Below are 21,602 nucleotides of genomic sequence, written 5' to 3'. Positions count from 1 at the left end.
CCTCACCATGAAAAGGTCAAGACAGAGCTGGAACCATTGAACTGTACAGTGGTGATAGGCCTTTGACAACCTTCCTGTTACGGGAAGGGTTTTGGCTCAGATCTTTCTGCCTTGGCATCTTCACAGGCCAAAAAAGAGGGCAGAGAAAATCACCTTGTGCATCCAGGGTTGAATCTGCAGTGTTTATGCCGTGTGCTCCTCTTCCCTTCAGCTACAAAGCGCAGGGTCAAGGTCGAGTCATCTCCCGTTGATTCTCCTGGAAGGGGAGCAGGACTTTGGGCAATAACAGCCTTTTCCAGACTTCCTTAAAAGCTAAATGCCAAGTGTTTCAAGAGCCTGAAATTGGGCCTGAGTTTATGTGTAAACCTTGGGTGCTCAGGTAGAGCCGGAGGTGAGACTCTGTTGGCTTGAAAAGGCTCCTGGAGAGCGATGCCAAGAAGTCTTGGCACTTTTTTCATCATGGGGAAGAACAATGATTTCACCTTGGAAGTAACTGTCCAGTCATGAACTGGAGTGGCCCAGCATGGGGAAAGGTGAAGAAGCTGGAAAAATCAAAGAGCCCATGGCAGACCCAGTTTCCTGCTTCTTCCTTTGGCTTCTGCTCCTCGCCCTGGCACTCTCAGACACCCCTGTTTGTGTTGAGTGAGTCTCCAGCTTTGAGCCTTCGTGCCAAGGCACTCCAAGGTTTACTTATCTTACCATCATCTTCCTTCCAGTCAATAAAATACACTTCAAGCCTTTGAAGTAGTGGGTTTCAGTGCACTTCAGTTGACTTTTCAAAGAGAGCTCCCAGCATGCCACATCACTTCTCAGCTTGTTTTCTTTTTTCTTTTTTTTTTTTTTTTACAGTTATGTAAATTCAGGGAGGCCAGACAGTAATGGAGGGAGATTAAAAAGTTCCACGAGACAAATCAGGGTGTGAACTTGCAGAGCATCAGCTAATTTGCCATAACTGCCCATGTGTGTGCTCCTACCCCCATCCTTTCAGCTACACCACTTACCTCTCATTTCCTCCAGGCTCTGGGGATCCACATGAGCAGCTACCCCGGTCCCATGGATGTGTAGCAAGTTACAGCCTATCTCACCCCAAGGTGATTTATTCATCTGTCTGTATCCTCAGTAATCAAGCCACCATCTTATGGAAAGATTGCCTCTCATTTATTTACGTCTGGCCTTATAACTTCAAACTAAGTTGCTAGTGTGTCTTAATTTTCTCCATCTGTGAAAACAGATGCTGTTTATTTTGGATGATTTGCCAAGGGAGCCCAGTTGCTGGAGCTTCTTAGAGGAGTCAGAGTTGCTGTTGATCTGTGGCAGCACTGGGCTCAGGTCTCGGGGGCACTCCCAATGAGCTCCTGCATCTGCCAGGCTCTGCTCCCCACCAGCGTGGGGACTGGGGCTCCAGGGCTGTTTTCCTCAATAATCACTTCAAGGATTTAACCTGCAGCTTTGGAATGGCAAGAGACTGACAGGGCTGTTCACAATGAAAAAATGGTGAGACTCATAAAAATCTTTTCTTCTCAGTTTGGGTTTTGTTCCCTCTCTGTGTGAGGCACCTTTGTGTCCCACCACATGGCCTGTCCATAGAGGTCCTTGATGTTATTTCCAGAAACATTCATCCCATGGCAGTGCCATCCATGGCTGTGCCCCTTGGGCACACAGAATTCCCAGAAGAGACATTTCTTCAGAGCATTTTCTTTGAGCAGAGGCTCTTCCAGGGTGTTCATTCAGTGTTTGGCAAGATATCATAGAATTATTTAATGGTTTGGGTTGAAGGGAACCTTTAACATCACCAAGTCCAACCCCCTGCCATGGGCAGGGACAACTTCCACTAGACCAGGTTTCTCAGGGCCCCATCCAGCCTGGCCTTGAGGACTTCCAGGTATGGGAATAGTCCAGTCTCAGCTTCTCATTTTCTGCATATCAGACAAGGGGAAACCAGCTCTGTCTGTGCCAAGCTGGCACCGGAGCGTGGCACCGGCCAAGGCAGGTGGCTTCTGCCAGTGTGGGGCTGCCCAGTCCCTGTACTTCCGCTCTTTTCTTCATAAGGCCATGGCAATGTCAGGCCTGGCTCCTTAAAAGCCAGGGCTGGCAGAGTTTGAGGCTAAATACATGGTTTAAAACCCACTTTCCTCAGGACTTCACCTTCTTTTGTCCCATTGCCTTCTGCAGTACCTCTCCTCTTCCCGGCCTTTGAGGTATCTGCACATCTGAGGGGTCAGAGCGAGGGCTCAGCAGCTCAGGGAAGACAAAGGCAGATTACCTTTTGCTGGATCTCGATGCCTGAGCTGCCCTGCCTGCCTGGCAGAGCCCTGCTCCCGCTGCTGCAGGTGAAGAGTCGCTAGCACAGAAGTGACGAGCTCGCGGGTGGCCACGGCCCCTGTGAAAAGAGAAAGTTATGATTAAAAAAAACCCACCAAAAACCAACTGTGAGGAGTGACACTGATGGGGAGATGAGAGAGAAGCTCTGTGCATTTGGTTGCTTTCAGTGTCAGGCACAGTTCCAGCCTTTTCTGTTTTCATGGATGGTTTGTAGAGGACTGGCCAAGGCCGAGTGAAACCTAAGGGAAGGAAGGATGCAGATTCCTTTAAAACTGAGAGCTCTGCTTCTTTGGGGACCCTTTTTTTCTCTTAAATTGAAAGCTCAGTCCGTGTAACTCAGAAGCCAAAAGGATCATTTAAGAGAAAGATGCAGGAACTGGGATCCAGGGCCTGGGTCTCCTTCTGCAGGCTCCAAAGCTCAGCTCTGCAGAGGATTTTTGGGCAGGGTGGGAGGCCAGGGAACACGTCCTGCCCCAACTCACCTCCTGGTGTAGAGCACCTTGGGCAGAATTGGGCCCCCCAGCCCATGTTTGGCCAGCAATAGCTTCCCAATTACATTTTAATGAAATTTTAAAAGACAGCCAATTGAATAATTAACCATAGGGAAGAGGTTTTCTTCTTTCCAAATCTCATTGATGCAAATACTTTGCATCAGGCCACCCATGTTTTGGAGCAGGCAGAGATTCCCCATTCCTGGAGAAATACTGACCTCCAGTGGGATGTGCCTTTAGCACAACTACTCCTGCTCGATCCTGAGTCTTTTATTGGGGGCTCTAAAATGTAAATATGCCGAGGGGGAAAAATAAATCCAGGTGTTGTGTTCAAAGCACGCGTCACCTCTCTTTCACTGCGGTGAGGCTTGGTCCTTCTGAATAACATGGGAAGGGGAATGGCTTTAAACTAGAAGAAGTTTGTCCAATCTAAGTTTAGATTGGAAATTGGGAAGGAATTCTTCCATGTGAGGGTGGGGAGGCCCTGGCACAGGGTGCCCAGAGCAGCTGTGGCTGCCCCATCCCTGGAAGTGTCCAAGGCCAGGCTGGATGGGGCTTGGAGCAACCTGGGATAGTGGAAGGTGTCCCTGCCCATGGCAAGGGTGGAATGGGATGAGCTTTAAGGTTCCTTCCCAACCCAAACTACTCTGTGATTCTATTACATGAACACAGTAATTGTCTTTCTTATTGTTTGGGTTGAAAAAGACCTTTAAGATCATCGTTACCCCATCACTGCCAAGCCCACCACTAACCATGTCCCCAGGTTCCACATCTACAAAAAAAAGGGGGGAATTTGCACCAGCAAAGACCCTGATTCCTGGAAAAGCAGTGTCACTTTGGGCATCACTTTGAGCTTCCATCACTCCAACCCTGTGGTCAGGGCATCACTCCCTGCGCAAGGACCTCCCTCCACAGCTGGTTTCAGGGTGTGTGGAGCATTTCCCAGCCTGGCAGGACTGGGAGAGCTGGAATTGAGCTATGCACACGTTGCACCCCTCATCTGAAGGCTCAGAGAGGGTAGGAGCCCTGAGGACAGCCTACATTTGCTGCTCCCCAGGCAACCCCTGCACTTCTTGCTCCCTGGCTGTTGATAAATGAGGAAATTTTTTGCCTTCCATCTGTCTGGAATTTAGGGGAATAATTACAGCAGGAATTATCAGGGAGGGACTGGAACAGCTGGGACCTGAGCTTTCACCCACCTGGAAACCCAGGCACCAAGGGACGGATCCTGCGTCCCCACAGTGGAGGTGCTGGCAGTGCAAAGCATCAGCTCTGAACCTGGAGCTGAGCAGGTTTTCCAGCCAGGGAGAGGCCCAGACACTGCTGGCAGCAAGGGAGAAAGGTGAAATGAGTCAATTCCTGCTGCAGGACAGTTTTGGGATGGATTTGCCAATGGAACACAGAGCTTGCCCTGAGGTGCTGCCCCTGTGCCTCTCGCTGTAGCTGCAGCCCTCCACTGCTTCACATCTGGGCTGGGGTTATATGAGGGGAATGAGAGGTTTTTGTTTTGCTCCTGGAGCATTCCAGCAGTGCCTGTTGTGGTTTAGGGTGTGGGTTTTACTCTGGGGGGCAACTGGAAAGAGGGATCCTTTGTAGAAAATTGGCTGAGCAGGAACGCCGGGGGCTGCACAGCCTGGCCCAGTGCCTGGGGCAGGAGTGGTCCCACCTGAGCCCCTCCTGGGGGATGTCCCCCACCCTGCTCCAAGCCCCCATCTGCCCTGTGAGTGCCTGTCCCAGCCCCCACAGCCAGGGGAGCCTCTTCCATCACCTTTCCCGTGCAGACGGGATCAGTTCATGGGCTCAGCTCCCCTCATCCCTCTCCAGGTCCCCCGACTCTGCCCAGCCAGGATGCTGCCAGGTACCCCTGGGGCTCGGAAAATACCTTGCTGATGCTTTGAAGCAGCTGTGCCAGTGCAGGCAGCTGCCTGCTCCCATTGCCTCTGGCACTGGGATGTGGCACTGCTCCTTCCCAGGGACTGTGCCCACCCTGGGGCATCTCCAAGAAGGGCTGGACCCCTGGTGCTGGGCAGGGATTGCTGCTGTCCTGCTGCCCCCAGACATAAGGAGAGAACAGGGTTGCTGCTCTGAGTTGGCTCTGGTGCTCCAGGTGGGGGTTTCTCAGCTCTTTGGTGTCCCCTTGGCACAGTTTGGGGTTTGGGGCCCCCCGGGTGACAGGCCTGGCTCTGTCTTGCAGTGCGCTGTGCCGAGCTGCAGATCCAGCTGACGGAGGCCGTGTCCACCCTGGCTGGCCAGAAGGAGCTCGTGGCCAAGCTGGAGCACGACCTCAGCACCATCCAAGCCCTGTCTGCCGTGCATCGCCCGGATGCAGAGGTACCCCCCCCTCCCCCCGGCCCCGGGCTTGGCTGTCAGAGCTGGAAGTGTGAGGGAGTGTTCACCTCCTCTTTTTTCCCTTTTTGAAATTGTTTTTCCTTCCTTTTCTCTCTGCCTGATATTTCACCCAGCAGAGATTTGCACGGTGCCCGTGCAGTGGGGAGGTGCTGGCGTGGGAGGGGGTGGTACCAGTGGCACCCAGGAACCATCTAGCCCTTCTCCTTCCCAGGCAGAGGCTGGGATTTGAGGTTGAACACCAGCCTTTCCACGCTGTGTCAGTCCTGATCCTTCCAGGATGCCCGTCCAGCAGGGATGCGGCTGCAGCTGCCAGGGCAGTAGCAGGATCCAGGAGGGTTTGCTTTGCCCAGGCACCTTTGGGTGGGTGGGAAATGCTTAACCCCTTCTGCTTGTGCTGCCCAGGGTGCGGCCACCCCCGGCCTGGAGAAGATCCCTGAACCCATCAAGGAGGCCACGGCGCTGTTTTATGGTGAGAGGAGGGAGTGAAACTGGCGCTGGGACACCCCAGTGCCATGGGCAGGGTGGTCAGTTGTCCAGGGGTGGCAGCACGAGGAGGCTCCTGAGCCAGAACAGGCATCACCTGCTCCGTGTGTCCCTCGCTGGGACAGTTTTCCATGCTGGGCATGGTTTGCCCATCCTCTGGCTCCTCCCGAGGGGTGCAGTAGGCACGTGCCAGGCCTGGCTCTGTGCTGAGCTGGTGAACCCAGGCTGAACCAAACACCCTGAGCTCTGTGCTCTGCCTCCTGCTCTTCACACACCAAACCCCTCCAGAGCCAGCCAGTGAAACATTTCCTGTACATCAGCCCCTGCGCTGAGGTCTGCAGGAGAAAATGAATCAAAAAAAAAACAACTCTTTGCTCCTCTGGGAGAAAAACAACAACAACAAAACACTTCCTTTCCTTTTTTCCTTTCTTTGCTTGGTTTTTGGGGTTTTTTTTTTTTTGGTTTGTTTTGAAAGGTTTTGAAAACACAAGATAAACAATATCACAGCAACAGTCCCACCAAGCCAAACAACCTGCAGCCACCCCTCCTGCACTATGAATAACTGCTCTGTGCAGCTGCCTGACTCATGGCCTTGGGGACACATTTCTCCTTGGCCATGGACGCCACTGCCAGGAAGAAAGAGCAGGGAGGGATGGCCACAGCCCCCCAGGCATGCTCAGAGCCCCCTCATGGGGGGCAACCCATGTGGGACACCCAAAAAATGGGGCCCTGGGCATAGCCAGCTGGTGGTAGATGAGGAGTCAGGGTAGGGGAGAGAAGGGTGTGGATGGAGGGGCTGGTTGTGGCTCTGGGGCTTTATTTTAATGCTGCAGCTGCTGCAGAAGCCAGAGGAGAGATGGGGAGGGTTGGGGTCAGGGAAAGGCAGATGTGGGTTGCACTAAGTAATGCAATTGGTTTTCCTCTCCACTTCCAGGATGAGTCCTCAAAAATGAAAAAATAACCCATTAATACCAGTCCATGTTGTAATAACTGTGCACAGGGGTTTATCTGGGTGCCCCCAAGGTCCCACAGCAGGAGGACCATGAGCAAACCCCTGGGGTGGATGGTGGGCATCTACCAGCTCATCTCTCACGCCAAACCTCGTCCACAGGTCACCCTCCATCCCCTGGCACCTCATTCCCTGAGGGGCAGGTGGACTCACTCCTCTCCATCATCTCCAGCCAGCGGGAACGCTTCCGGGCCAAGAACCAGGAGCTGGAGGGGGTGAGTGTGCTGGGGAGGGGGCTGGGGGGCTGCAGGGCCTCAGCCTGGGCTGGCTGCTCTGCTGACCTGCAGGGAATTTTGTACCAACCACTCACTGCAAGCAAGAGGAAAATACATCCTGCTGTGAGCAGGACCAAAGCCTGCCCCAGCCCATGTTGTTCCAGCTCAAGGACAGGTCCAAATCCCTGTGTCCCTGTGCTTGGCCTCCTGGCACAGTCTTTGGGGTAGCCATGGAAAAACCATGTAGAGGATGCATTTTGGGGTAACAAACTAAAGGAGAGCTCAAAATAACCCTTTCAAAGCTGTCAGGTTGTGTCTGCACATCCTGTGGGAGCCACATCCCATCCCAAAGTCCCCCTCAGCTACCTTGGCTGCCCCAGCCCTTCTTTGGCCACTGAGGGATGGGGTTCTTAATGGTTCAGGACTGGGAGCCCCGTTCTGCCACACCTGGGACAGTTTTAATTAGGGAGCAATTTGAATTCAGAACCAGGGGGGTTTAATTCCTGAGAAGGGACTGAACCCTGGCTGGATGCACTGAATCCCCCCTGGCTGGATCCCATTCTCCCCCTGCCCCCCGTGCAGGAGAACCGGATGCTGCAGCACACGGTGCACGCCCTGCAGAGCGAGCTGGACAACCTGAGAGCTGACAACATCAAGCTCTATGAGAAGATCAAGTTCCTGCAGAGCTACCCTGGCCGGGTGAGTGTCCATCTGTCCATCTGTCTGTCCATCCTCGGGCTGGGCTCACACGGACAGACAGCCCACACAGAAACTGCACATTTCCAATATGCAGCTTGCATGAAAGTTGGAGCTAATTGGGGTGGGAAAAGGTGCAGTGCTCTGTCCAGAGGAGCAGGGACCCCACCTCCCTGCCAGGAAGGCAGTTTAGAACTGTGCTGAGGGGTCTTTGAAGCCAGAAGCCCAAATTTCCTCCCTACTAGAGCTGCTACACCCCCCTTTGATGCTCACTGCTGGCAGTGTGGTGCTCTAGCAGGTACATGTGGATCCTTCTACCTGAGCAGGCAGCCAGGGGTTAAACTGGGACCTCCTGCAATAAACCCCTGCCGTAGAGCCTGGAAAATAATTCATCCTGCCCCACCTGTGCTCATTCCTGAACTTCTTGTAGCCAGCAGAGAGAGCTGCTCCCTGAGCAGCCAGAAGACAGACAAAAGAGAAGAAATCAGCCCAAAATCATCCCAGTAATGCCAGGAGGAGGCTGGGAAGGGGGACCAGACTTGGCTGCAACCTGCTCTGCTCATGCTGTGTCGCTGAGGAGGTTCATCCCTGGGGGTTTGCAGGAGGGGCAGGCTGCTGCCCGGGAGCTTTCCACTGCAGCCACTTCTCCGGTCAGAGCCAGGCTGTCCTGACCTAAAAATGCCAAAGTGCCACTCACAGAGAGGACACCCATTCCCTGCCATCCTTCCCTCTCGCTGCTGCCTTCCCGTGCTGCCTGGACCGAGTCTGTTTTGTTGATGGATATTTTAATAGCATTTGGGGGTGGGAAACTCCTACAGCTGTGAGGGACCTTATTTGGTTCTTTTATTTATGCCTCCGTGATGACGCCAGGTCGTCCCCTCTGACATCTTTTCCCGTTTCTCCTGCGGAATACCATATCCATGTTTATCCTCCGCCACAAGGCAACCCCTGAATGCCATTGCCATGAGCTAAAGAGCAAAACCCTCCGTGGCAGCAGCGCTTGGGATTGCATAATTCACCCTCTAATGGGGCATGTGACACGTTAAAAATACTCATCAAAGATCGCTCCACCGGGCCAGGCTGCGGCCAGTTCAGCGCCCCTAAATGGTCTCATCGCGCTGACCCGAGGCTCGGGTTTCAGTGTGTGAGGGCTGGTTGTTACTAAAGGTTTACACGGAGGTGTAACAACCAGCCACGGGGCTGGGCAGGGCAACCTTCTGCACGTAGGAACAGGTCCAGAAAGCCCTCGGGGAGTGTCAGCACTGCCGAGCTGGCTGGGCAGAGCGGGAGGTGGCACCGGGCTGGGACAGGGCTGGATTCGCACCGGAGCGAGCAGCCAGAGCTTGCAGCAGGCTGGTGGCTGCATGTGCTGTTTCCTGGCTGGGTTTGGGCAGGAATGGTGTGGAATCTGCAGTTCCTGCAGAGGTGGAGGAAGGAGGAGCAGGGATGTGCAGGCTGCACGAGCATCCTCGGGGCTCGCTGTGGCCGAGGCTGTGTAAGGGGGACCTCTGTCCCAGGAGAAGTATAAAATCCAGCCTGTCTGAACCCACCCAAATCTTTCCCTTCTTTCAAGAGGTTTTCTTCGTTTTCTTTGCCCTTTTCCCAGTTTATAACAGCTCTGTGTTTGGACAATGATTTGCTCCTCCTAAACCGCTGTGTCCGTCCTACCTGGCCCAGCAGCAAAGGAATTCAGGGTGGGATTTGCAGTAGCCCAGCTGAGCCCTGTGAGGACGACACAGTTGACAATTATTCCATGGAAAGGGCCAAAAACAGGGAGACACAGGAGAAACAAGAAGTCCTCATGGCAGAATCCCCTGGTGTAACAACCCAAGGTCCTTTCCAACCCAAACCATTCTATGAAGAAATGATTTTGTTCAACAGTTCCCGTTGTGCTTCTCCTTTCTGAAGGGGACAGATGCTGTCGGCCCCGTGGGTCAGCTCTGGGCTGTGCTGCTCCATCCTTTGGGGGTCATTTCTTCCAAATGGGGGACCTGGGGGCTCTGTCCTTGTGCTGGGTGTCCCTGCTGGCTCTCACGCTGCCTTTGCTCCCACAGGGCAGCAGCAGGGATGACACGGAGCAGCGCTACTCCTCCCAGTATGAGGAACGCCTGGACCCCTTCTCCTCCTTCAGCAGGAAGGTATGAAAGGCCCCCCCAGCACCCTCCTCTCCATCAGCCTCTGTCTGCTGTGGGATCATGCCCAGATGAAATCCAGGGACCTCTGATAGAATGAAACGCACTCAAACGCCCTTTGCTTTCAAAAATAAAAAATAAATAAAAGTCACTGTGCCCAGATGATGGCTGGGGGTAGGGGGAAATAGGAGCATCCTGGGGCACACAGCTCCTTCCATGTTTTGCAAACCCCAAATTAACCCTTTGAGCCTTAAAATCCTCTGTGGTTTCCTTTCAGGAGCGCCAGAGGAAGTACCTGAGCCTCAGTCCCTGGGATAAAGCCACGCTGAGCATGGTGAGTGGCTGCTCTGCCAGCCCTGGTGGGAGCTGAGAGGTTTTTAACCCAGTGCCTGCAAGGGAATGAGGCTCTTGGGCATTGGGAAGGCCCCATCCCTGCTGCCCCAGGCAGGGGTGCAGACCACACTGGGGCCATGCTGGGTTCGGGTTAGGAGCAATTCCTTTCCTCCTGTGCTGTCCAGGGCAGCGGTAGAGCCACCATCCCCAGAGGTATTTAACAGACATGGAGATGTGGCACTTGGGGACGTGGGTAGTGGTGGCCTTGGCAGTGCTGGGGGAATGGTTGGACTGAAGGATTTTTGAGGTCTTTTCCGACCTACACAATTCTGATTCTATTCTGATTCCAAGCACCTCTCCTCTGGTTTGTAGCGTGCTGGGGGGCTCAGGGCTGCACCCCCATCCAGAGTCAAAGCCTCCTGCATCAGAGACCCCCCCCAGAGAGCCCCAGCACCCCACACATCTGGGGAGAAGGAGTGTGAAGGGCTGCAGAGGGTCCAACACTCCAGGGAAGATCTCTGCCCCACACAGCACAGCATCCTCAAGCACACAGTGACTTCTCATTGCATTCTCCATAAAAACCCCTTCCCAAGCCCTGATCCTTCCTGCTCTGGCTCTTCTTTCCAAAAAAGTATCAGGGAAAATGCTGGGGAAGCTGTGGTGTCTGCAGCAGCTGAGGGTCCTTGCCTGAGCCAGGGAGGGCAGGAGGTGACTGCTGCCACTGCAAGCCTGGGCTGCCATCTCTTAGGGCTGAACTTTCTGAGCTAAAAATGTGGTTATTGAGGAAATCTGACTTATATTGGAATTTGTGGCATTAGCAGCAGGCTCAGGATGGGCTTTTGGCTGAGTTAACCCCCAGCTCTCCAGCACAAGGGAGGTGAACGTGGGACTGTGGGGCTGCAGCAGCCCCAGAACACAGAGATATCCTGCAATAAAGGCAGAGTTGTCATTTGCATAAAAACCAAGCAAATGCCAACATGAATATGGATTGTGTGGCATGCCAGCACCACGGAGAATTAATGAAAGGCATTCACAAAAAAAAAACTGACTTAGGGGAGTTATTCCTTGGGAATATTTAAGAACATAATCTTGTTTGTTACAGCAGCCTCCGCCGTGGCCGTGAATAGCAAAGACGATTTCAGCCCGGAATGGGTTTGGTGGGAGATCTGTGGGTTTTAATGCCAGCTTTGGAGAGCCTGCATGGTGTTTGGGGAATGTGCTTATGTCCATAATGAGTCCCTGGGTTACAGCAGGAATAAAGAGTGGCTATGAAGGAAGGCAGGACCTTCCTTTACAAGCCACTCCTCTGCTGCTCCTGATTTTCATGCTTTTGAAGGGAGGCACACGAAGGATTTCCCACTGGGATCTTGGTCTGATGTGCCAAAAGGGCTCAGGTGTCATCAGGGCCTGGCTGTGGTTCAGTGGCCTCTCCAAAATGAGGGGTGGAGGGCGATTCAACCCCACCCCACAGGTTTCCAGCCCCCAGTGAGGTTGGGCGGCCCTGTGGGGTGGCACAGGACTGGCAAGGGTGGAGAGCAAACCTTTTGGGACAGACCTTGCAGAGCCAGAGCAAGGGAACACCAGGGCCCGGCTCTGGGAACACCAGCACAGCCTTGGCTCCAGTGCCCTGCCCAGGAGGCGATGAGGGGATGCTGCAAATCACAAGTTGTTCGAGCTCATGAATTAAAAATGTGCAAGACTTAATTACTGCCGGGGTTTCTCTGCGGAGCAGGCACTGAGGCAGGGCTGGCACAGCAGGAGCGGGGAGAGCCGCTGGAGAGAGCTGGGTGAAAGCAACTCAGATAAACCCCCAGAAGAGTTTTCAGTAGGGGCAAGCCCACAGCAGGCAGCCCTGAGTCCACCTCAGTTTGGGCAAATTTGGGCTGAGAGCGTTGGCACTTGTGCAGCCACTTCGAAGGAGCGTCACTGCTCGGAGGTGGGCGCAGGTGGGTGGCAAACACCACCTCACTGCATATTTGTGTAGGGTCTGGCAGGAACAGGCTCCCAGTCCTGGCCTGGCTCTCTCCAAGGCTGTTTGAGGAGAGCTGGTTTCCGCTGGCCCCCATCGAAGTGGGATTTTCCACTCTGCTCTTCTGCAGGGGCGGCTCATCCTGTCCAACAAGACCGCTCGGACCGTGGCCTTCTTCTACACCCTGTTCCTGCACTGCCTCGTCTTCCTGGTGAGTGTGTGGGCCACAGGGGGTGGGCACTGAGACAAAACATCTGCTATCATCCCCTCCAGGGGGGATTTGGGCTGGTTTAAGATGTGCCAAGCAGAGCGTTGCAGCTGCTGTGTCAGTGGCTCTGGAGGCACGGCAGGGCCAGGAGTGTGGGACACAGACATGCCAGGGAATATCCCCCTCGGCTCCACAGGGTGGAAATCCCACCCTGGGTGGGCACAGGCTTGCCCAAGGGCAGGAGCTGGAAGCTGTCTGTGTGTTCATGTTGTTCCTGGGAGCAGCCATGGGACCGTGGTGCCGCTGTGCCGGGAGCTCATACGGAGTTTGTGTATTCCCAAGCAAGCCCTCTGCCTAGTGGGGAGCAAAATTTTGGTTAATTATTATGAATCCAATACCAAAAGCGATTTTAGGAATAAAATACATCCCCCTGAGCCCACACTGCCTGGTTCTAGACCATGTGCAATTGCACTTTTCCTATTCCTGGGTGCCTTCTTAACCTCCTGCTCAGTGGAGCTCATTTGCTGCCTCTCCAGGGATGAGCTCTGGCTCTCCCCATGCTTCTTACCTGCCCTGTCGCTCTCTTTTTCTCCAGTTTTCAAGATTCCCCAACTCTACATTAGAGCTGAAAGTAGAAAAGCAAAGATTTGGTAGGAATGGAGGCTTGAGCCTGCCAGAATCTCCTGGGAGTTTGTCATGGTGCAAACTCCTCCTATATCCTTGCACAGTGTCTGGGAGTTTATTTGTCATTTCAGGGAGGAAAAAACAAGCCAAACAAGTCATCAATAATTAAACGAGGAAACGAGATGAAAGCCAAATCAGAACAATATTTCTGTCCTGCTCGCAAAGTTATTTTGGTGAGGAAAGGAGCAAAGGAAATAAAAAGTTAAACATCATTAAACTTTAAAGCTCTAACCCCCAAAAAAAAAAAAAAAAAAAAAAAAAGAAAAGGAAAATTCATAAATATTACATGGCTGGAATGATCTCACATCATCTAGACACAAAAGGGCCTGAAATCCAGCACCCAGCACTGCCTGGGCTGGGCACAAACTGTGTGTGCCACAGGGGACTGGAGGAAGCCCCTGTTCCTGCACACCCACAGTGGGAGTGACATCTCTGCCACTGATCCCGGGAGACTTCAATTAACCCTAATTTGGAGGCCTGCTGGTGGGTGTTTGTGTGGTTAGGGTGATCCCCTGGTGATAGCAGCTTACAAGTCCCCAAGGCTTGAACGAATCAGTGGGGAATGGGAGGGCTTGTCCCTCTTCCCAAACCCCAGCATTGCCTCCTGCCTCCTCAGACCTCGGCTCTGGAATGAAAACACGGAGCCATGAAGGTAAAAAGGAGTCAAGCCAAGCAGTGACCTTCCTTAAGCCTGTTCCAAAAATACATCTCTGTCCATGTGCAGCCCTGAGCCTTGCCCTGAGCTACCACAGCCACAGCAGCGCTGTCCCAGTAAAAATAACCCACTGGGAAAGGTCATCCTGACCATCCTGAGGGCAACCCCTGCAACACACCGGGGGTTCCCCATGCTGGTGATCATAGAATCATAGCGTGGGTGGGAAGATACCTTAAAGCCCATCCAGTGCCACCCCCTGCCATGGGCAGGGACACCTTCCACTATCCCACGTTGTTCCAAGCCCCATCCAACCTGGCCTGGAGCACTTCCAGGGACAGGGGCAGCCACAGCTTCTCTGGGCACCTGTGCCAGGGCCTCCCCACCCTCGCAGGGAAGGATTTCTCCCTGATACCAAAATACTAAACTCTGTATCTGTTTGAAGCCATTCCCCTTTGTCCTGTCACTCCATGCCTTTGTCACAAGTCCCTCTCCAGGATGGGATGGCAGGGCCAGGCTGGCACAGCAGTGGCACAGACTGCAGTGAGGAGGGGCTGGGATGGAGGTGGAAGCAGAGCTGATCCCATTCCTTCCTTTCCTTGCAGGTGCTCTACAAAACCGCCTGGAGCGAGAGCGTGGGACGGGACTGTGCTGCCTTCTGTGCTAAGAAGTGAGTGAAGACAGGCTGGGGGCCCCGGGGTTTGTTTGGTGGGCAGGGCTTGGTGGTCTGCAGGAGGTATTTTGGGCACCTCAGTGCTGGAAACAAGGCCAGTTAATGGGGCTTTAAACCCAGTGAGGATGGGGGGGAGAAAAAGTCACGGTGCGGGGCAACCGCTTGTGTTCGGTTGGGTGTTTTCCAAACCCTTTCCTGCGGGCAGTCCTTGCCCAGGAGGAATCCTGATAAAGGCAAATGTGATCCTGGAGACCTGGGTCAGACCCGTGCCATGACTCCGGTTCCCTGCTGCCCGCGGCTGGAGCAGAGCACGGTGCTTATCCTCCTGGAATGACCCCTTGGAATCGGAGCGGCTCCTGCTTGGCTGCCAGAGCCCCTTGGAGCTTGCTGCAGGCTAACGTGGCTCTGCCCTCTCCCCAGGTACGCTGACCACCTCCACGAGTTCCACAAGAATGGGGACGTGGGTGACATGTGGCAGTGACAGCTGGACACGGCCCCGCCGGCCCTGGCTCCCTCCCACCCCGCAGCAGGAGCCGTCCCTCCGCTCCTGCCAGCAGCTGTACTGGAGCTTTGCTTTCTGCTTTGTAGGATGATGATCCCCCCCGTTCCCACCCTTGAAATTAAAAGCCTCAGCTAAGGGAGAATCATTTTCCAGCCCTGGAAGGGCTGCAGCAGTTCCTGTGCTCTCCTGATGTCCCAGAAAGCTCAGTCTTTACCAAAACACGTGGAAAATGCAGGATCAGAGGTACCCCTCCTCCCAGATGCACATGTCTCTCCCATCCTGTTTGAAGTCCAGTGCAACACTGGGTGGGCTGAATCTAGCCAGAACTGGGGAGGAAAAGCAGCCTCCTGAACTTGCATTTTCAGGTGTTGTGCTATTTGAGAATTCCTATTTTGCTCCAGCTCTGGGGATCTCCTGCCCGTGCTGCTGGGCACCGGCAGATGCCCTTCTTGAACTGGAGCCCTCAGTTTGGGCATAGTTCGGGATAGTTAGGACTTAAAGGGCATGAAGGGAGGTGCTGCTGGTCAGGCCTGACCTCACAGGAATGCTCCAGACTCTCCTTGCTGAGATATTTCTGACTCTTAGGAAACCACAAGTCAAATCAAGCGATTGCTGGTGATTGGGTTTGCTGGGTGATGAACACTGGGCTGCTAATTTGGGCTGATTTGGGGAGACAGAGGCGATAGGAGATGCTCCAATTAAAAAGAGCAGGTCCCAGCAACCCCCCCTTCCTGCTGTGACCACATGGTGAGGGAAGATATTAGCTTGTTAAGGTGGTCCTCAATTAAAATTCCCCTCTGTAGACAGGAGAATAGCATTGCTCCCAATTAATATTTCATTGCAGACTCACATCTATTCCCATTCCCGTTGCTGGGAAGCCGGGGCCTCTAACAGAGCATGCAGGGAAAGGCCTCACATCTGCCATGGGCAGCCAGGGTTTATTTATAGGAACTGTGGCCAGCGGCAAAATGTAAAATACTCATAAATTGAAGGGAGGGATAAACCCCAAGGGACCAACCCACACCTGTCCCCTCGGAAAACTGAGCCCAAACGGAAGGGAAGCATGCCAGGATGCAGCGAGGGGGTGATGCTGCCGTGGCTGGGGCCCTCTTCATAAAATAATCAACTTCGGGTCTGGGGGAGATGAGCTTTGGCTGCCTGAAGTCAGTAGCTGGGAAACATGATCCAAGGAAGGGTGGGCTGCTTGTTGAGGCTTTGTTGGGAAGGTTAAATTTGCTTTTTTTAGCAGCTGTATGTGGCGTCTTGGAATTGCAAAACTTCTGCAGCTATTCACACTTGTACTCCTCATAAATGACTTAAAATAGATGTCGAGTTCTGTTGGACAAGTGATAAAATAAACTTAGCCATGCATTGACTGGGTGGCTTTTGTGCTCTGCTTCCTTTTTTATTTTTTTGGACTTTTGATATTAAACAACTGAGAAATGTCCTGCTCGAGTCCAAGGGCAGAGTGTGCAGCTAATTTTAGAAACCCATTACAGCAGCTAAAGGCAGCGATGTCTCGCAGCGCCAGGGAGGGCAGGACCTCTGTCCCCGTGTGCTGCAGCCAGCGTCCCAGCTGCCATCAACACCAGCATCCCACGGGCCTGAGAAAGGCTCTGGGGAAGGAGGGACCATGGGAATAGAGCCCAGGCAGCTCCAAATCCTGAGATATTCTGGATATCCCCACGTGGTTGTTGGCAAAGGCACTCCAGCTGAACGGTGTAAATTTGCCTGGCTAATTTTGGTGAGCTGCTCGTGATCCCCCTCTTCCTCAACCTCCTTTTTCCTTGCTTTTCCAGCCCTGGGGGATGCCAGAAGCCCCAGGCTGGCAGAGCTGGGCTGCTTTGGGTTTTAGGCACAGCTTCCTTCAGCCAAGCCCAGCAGTGCAAGGGGGTCTGGGGAGGGCCAGGAGCTGTTTCCCCCCACCACGAGGAGCCTCTGTGCCAGAGGTTTTCCAGCCCCCCGGGATACCTGGGTCTTGCCAGTCCTCTGGAGCTGCTGAATTTTGTCCCTCAGGCAGAGCTGTCACCTCCTTCCATCCAAAATAAAAATGACAAGCTCACTGATTTGTCCCAAACTCCCTCTCGGGGAGGGCAGGCATTAGATGTGGGCTGTTGTTTCCTCTTCAGATCTCACAGTTCTGCAGGTTCCAGCAGCTCCCACTGCCATGGTGTGGCCCTGCCTGTCCAGCTCACCTCAGCTGCCTCATCCCAGCCCTGGTGACCTTGCAGCAGCCCAGGGATGTCCGGGTGCCCCGGGCAGCCGCTCCCAAGAGTCCGGCTTTGGCTGCCAAGCCCTGTGTCCGGAGGCTCGGCCAAGTTTTCAGAGCTGTGCTGGAGGTGCTGGGCTCCAGGGGATCCCGGTGATTCCGGGCAGAGCAGAGTGTGCCAGGACAGTGAGATGTTCCTGCTTAGCATGAAACAAAATCCTGCAGTTTTGGTGCCTGGGGAGATGCCCTGCATGTGAGAGGTGTCCTGGAGTGGCCAGGCACAGGGAGATGGCTCCTCCAGCCCCCAACACCCCCTGGCACCCCCAGCCAAGCTCGGAAGTGCTGGCAGTGCTGTGTCCAGACCCTGTTCCTCCAGAAAGCCGTGGGTCAGTTACAGCAAGCAGGAGCCCCAGCTTTGGGCAAGGCTCCAAACCAGCTCACCCTGTGCAGGGTTTGCCTGGAGGGGAGCAGGAGCAGCACTGTCCTTGTTGCTCTGGCACGTGTGGGATTTAGGGCACAGCCAATTCCTCATTCAGCCTGATCCAGCTGGGGTGCCACTGGCTGTGCTGGGTTTTGGGGACACATTGAATTCTCCTTACAGCCACCTACAGACCCACAGCCCTGAGCCCCAACACCCCCCTAAACCCCATTTTCAGCCAGGCTCAGAGTGCAGCCCCAAAGCAGCCCACAGTCTGTCCCTCTCTTGGAGGCAGGGGGAGAAAATGGGAATGGATTTTTTTACTAATTTGATTTGAAAACCCCTTTTATCCCTGAGTGATTCAAAAGAAAAGGATTTCAGCGACCCCCTGCTCTCCCTTGCTGTTTTAAATTTAATTATGGGAAACAATTTTAATTAGTATCGACAGATATTCAGGAAAATAATTATGGGCAAACCTGTGCTTCTTATATCTGTTTAACCTGCGAATCTCCCAGCCCATCTCAGAGAACCAGGCTGAATTTCGGGGGTTTATCTGCTTAATAAAAGGCTCCTGGGGAAGCTGGGCTGGCTAACGAGATAACAGGCTGCTCACATCTGGGTCACAACTTCAGTTTTTGCCGTGGGCAAAGGAGACAAGAGAGAAATCACTGTCAGGATGTGGCCAATCTGTTGTGATCTGGGGCTCCGGGCAGGGGTGAGGGGGCTGCTCCCACTCCAGCCCCGTGCAGGGGATGCTGAACGCCCTGGCAGCTCCGGGAGGAGCGCTGAGTGCAGGGCGAGCTGCAGCAGCAATTATCGTAGTGCCATAAAAAACCAATAATACGATTTCCTAAAGGTTTCCGTCCGGGCGCCTCGTCCCTGCGCTCGGTCCCTGCTGGCAGCGGGGCTCCGGAGCCACTGTCACACAGGCAGGCACCGTGTTTGCAGATGGAAAAGGGAGATCGATGGCTCCGAGCGTGGCTGGAGGCGGCGGAGCAGGATGCCAGCGAGACTCCGGCCGGCAGGAAAGGAGCTCCCAAGCACAAACACGGGCAGAGGCAGCGCCGGCAGGAGCGCGCAGGTTATTTCAAGTTCAGAGAATGCGGTGGATAAACAGAGCGTGGGGCAGGGTCAGCACACGGACACAGCGCACGCAGGAAAAAGGGGGTGAGGTGTAAGCGGTTTGGGTATCTCCATAAAAGCATGGACACAGCTCCTATGGGGAAACAGAGGTAAAACAGAAGGGATTTGGGTATCTGGAGGCACAGCCTGGCTAGGCTGGCCACAGGTACTTATTTTTGGAAATGTGGCTCTAATTATCCGCTATAAGCAGGCAGGGCAATGGTGGTGCTGCATCCCCACCACTGGATGCCTTTAAATCACAGCTGAACATCTGTCTTGAAGACATGCTCCAGTTCAGGCAGGAATTCCAACCAGGCAGCAGGAATTACCATCCAAGGGTGAACATCACTGCAATCCATGAACCACCGTCCCTCTCATTGCTCCCCTAGCACACGGAGCAGACAGAACTGCTGGGTTTGGATGGGCTGTGTTAGCAGGGACAGCGGGGTTTGGATGCTGGGAAGTCCTTTGGCCGGGCTGCCTTAGCCGTGGCGCTTTCCTGATGCTGGGAGAGGGGACAGCAGCCAGCAGAGGGATGCAGGGGCATGTGGGAACCACAGCGGGGTCATCCCAGCGATGGATCGGCACCATCCCCTGCTGCAGCAGAGCTGGGCACCTCTGCCACGAGCTCTGGTAACACGTGAGCCCCCTAACCCTGTCAATAGGGACCTCTAAGTGGGATTCCGGGCAAAATCCCACACTCCAGCAGGCGAAGGCGGCTGCTCCGTGCTGGAAGGTGCCGGCTGGCAATAAGAGTTTTACTGCTTCCTGTTGTGTGAGACATCTGACGGCAGGCCGGGGCCGAAAGCTGGTGCAGCATATGGAGTGCCCCCCTCGCTCCCTCCCTCCCTCCCTCCGCTCCTTATTTACAGAGTCTCCCTGGGGATGGGCCGCGCAGGCTTTTCCAGCTCCGAGGGGAAGGCAAGGATATTCACCTCGCTCCCCCCACCCCAAAAGCCTGTTCCCATTAAGGCAGGGAAACCCAAATGAGGCACACGAGGTGGAAATGCGGCGCTGGCACTGGGAATGCTGAAGGGACCCTCTCCAGGGAATCCCTGTGGGGACAGCAGCCAGTGCCAGGGAGTCACCCCAACCCCAACCCCAGCCCTTCATTTCCCATCAGGGAGACGCTGGGGGTGGCAGGAGGGTGTTTAGGCACCCCATTGTCCCCCAGGCAGCACCACAGGCCTGGAACAACCTCCCGTGACGGCTCTCCTGCCCAGAATAACCATCCCCACCGGCGGCGGGGGCGGCCGGCACGTGGCAGCCAAAAAAAGCCACGGAGGGAGCGGGGGCGGAGGGGACCCCGCGGGGCTTTGGCCACAATCCCCGGCTCCCCGGCGCGGGCAGGGCCAGGCTGGCAGCACCGGGGCTTCTACAGGAGCCGAGCATCCCGCTGGGACCCCCCGGGAGGGCGAGGAAGGCGATGCCAGGTGGGATTTATGAGGTGTGGAGCTGTCCCAGGGTCCTGTTGCACCCCAGCAGCAATCCAGCTCTGGGATACACCCTCAGCACATCCCGCCCCAAATCCTTGCCCTGAACACCCGGGAGCTGGGGCCTTTCAGGTGCCTGTCGCTATGGAAACCGCTTCTCACCGCGCTGGTCCAGGCTGAGCCTGCCGGAGCTGTGCCTGCCCGAGGGGGGATGCTCAGGTGAGGCTCGGGAAGGCGATTCCTGCAGGTTCCAGCTGCAGCAGGATCAGGGAAGGCCTCCCCGAGAGTCTCCTGGGGAAAGAAGAGGTTCTGTAGGGAATAGTGATGGGCTTTTTTAATAGCTCGTTGGTGGTTTTAGAGGCTTGGTGAAGATGTTTAGCACAGAGGAGGGCTCTGGGCTGGACCCACACAAATGATCCTACTGGTGTTCCCTAAAGCCTTCACTGCTGGGGGACAGGGAATCTGCAGTGCAACCCCCTCTCGCCCCCCTGCCCAGCCAGGATAGGGCTCTTTGGCTTTAAAAAACTGGCTTTGTTCTGCACACGATCCCCTCTGCACCCCGATCCCATCGAGCACCCCACCAACCCAGGGACCGGGTTTGGGATTGGGGTGGGAGCAGGCAAGGCATTTCCATTCTCCTGCAGAGAAAAAGCCCCTCAGGGCCCCCACTTTTGGGGGGACTCTAGCACCACCCCCAGGAGCAGATGCTGCAGATTCTGAGTGCCTGGGGGTAGGATGGGGCCTGTCCTGTCACCTCTGGGGTGACACAATCTGCCCTCACTGACCACCTTCCAGTGCCCTGGCACAGAAATGGGATTTTCCAGGGCTTTTTCCCAGTTCCCCTCCACATACCAACCCCTACAGGTCCACAGGGTTATGGAATTTCCCTGGCTGCTGATTTGGGCCACTTGGCTTCATTTTGGGAACTTCTTCAGGGGCACTTTTCCCACCAGCCCTGCTCCTCACACACACCTTGCCTGGCTCCCCACAAGCTGCTGAAAAGATGGAAGAAGCTTTCAAAGCCAAGGGAAGGTTGGGATTTTGGAGCTGGTAACATTTTTAAGAGCTGCTCTGAGTCCAGGCAATGATGGTTTTGCCTTTAATATTTAATGTTTTTTTTTTTATTATTGAACACACGTGCAAGGGAGCGTTCAGAGCTGCTGCAGGAGAGCTGGGCACTGCAGGAACACCACGGCCAGCCTGACCCAGCAGCGTGGGGCTGCTTCAAAGCCAAGGTTGCCAGAAGGGCATTTTCCAGCCTGTAGGAAAGGCAAAACCTTGGAAAACTGCAATGAAAAAGCCACTTGGACCAGCACAGCAGGAAATGCTGGGGAGAGGATCCTGCACAGCAAAGATGAGCCCTTTCCCAGCAGGAGCAGCACAGTTTCCCCCGAGGTTTCCAGGTGCAAAGAGCTGCTGTTGCTGGAGTGTTTGCAAGTGGGAAAGGTGAAAGTCCTTTTTCTGTGTCCGAAATCTCCAGGGGGTTGGCTCCTGCTGGCTGCAGGCTGCACAGGGACCTCTGGGATAATGAGATCCTGGAGCAGCAGCACCAAGGGAGCCCACAGCTGTGTGATACCCAGGAAGAGCAAGGGGGAAAGATCCAACCTGGGACAGACCCGAGGATGTGGTCCTGTGGTTCTCAGCTCCATCATCCTGGCCGTGGGTCAGGACAGGCAAGCGGGAGTCCTACGCCTGTCCCCAG

General features: G+C 54.6%; 1 protein-coding gene across 1 annotated transcript in view; it reads left to right on the top strand.

The window, feature by feature from the left end:
* Nucleotides 1-16,093, top strand: part of CUX1 (cut like homeobox 1) — a 270,416-nt gene extending 254,323 nt beyond the window's left edge. Inside the window, exons 15-23 of the mRNA XM_048324800.1 lie at nt 5,008-5,144; nt 5,565-5,631; nt 6,757-6,869; nt 7,452-7,568; nt 9,620-9,703; nt 9,975-10,031; nt 12,130-12,210; nt 14,149-14,213; nt 14,637-16,093. Coding sequence (XP_048180757.1) covers nt 5,008-5,144; nt 5,565-5,631; nt 6,757-6,869; nt 7,452-7,568; nt 9,620-9,703; nt 9,975-10,031; nt 12,130-12,210; nt 14,149-14,213; nt 14,637-14,697 — 782 coding nt within the window. The 3' untranslated portion in view covers nt 14,698-16,093. The remainder of the gene's footprint in view (nt 1-5,007; nt 5,145-5,564; nt 5,632-6,756; nt 6,870-7,451; nt 7,569-9,619; nt 9,704-9,974; nt 10,032-12,129; nt 12,211-14,148; nt 14,214-14,636) is intronic.
* Nucleotides 16,094-21,602: the final 5,509 nt, after the last annotated feature.

This window comes from Corvus hawaiiensis, chromosome 20 (genome assembly GCF_020740725.1).
Source record: "Corvus hawaiiensis isolate bCorHaw1 chromosome 20, bCorHaw1.pri.cur, whole genome shotgun sequence".
In the NCBI taxonomy this organism is placed as follows: domain Eukaryota; kingdom Metazoa; phylum Chordata; class Aves; order Passeriformes; family Corvidae; genus Corvus; species Corvus hawaiiensis.
This window is presented reverse-complemented; position numbering and strand designations above follow the sequence as displayed.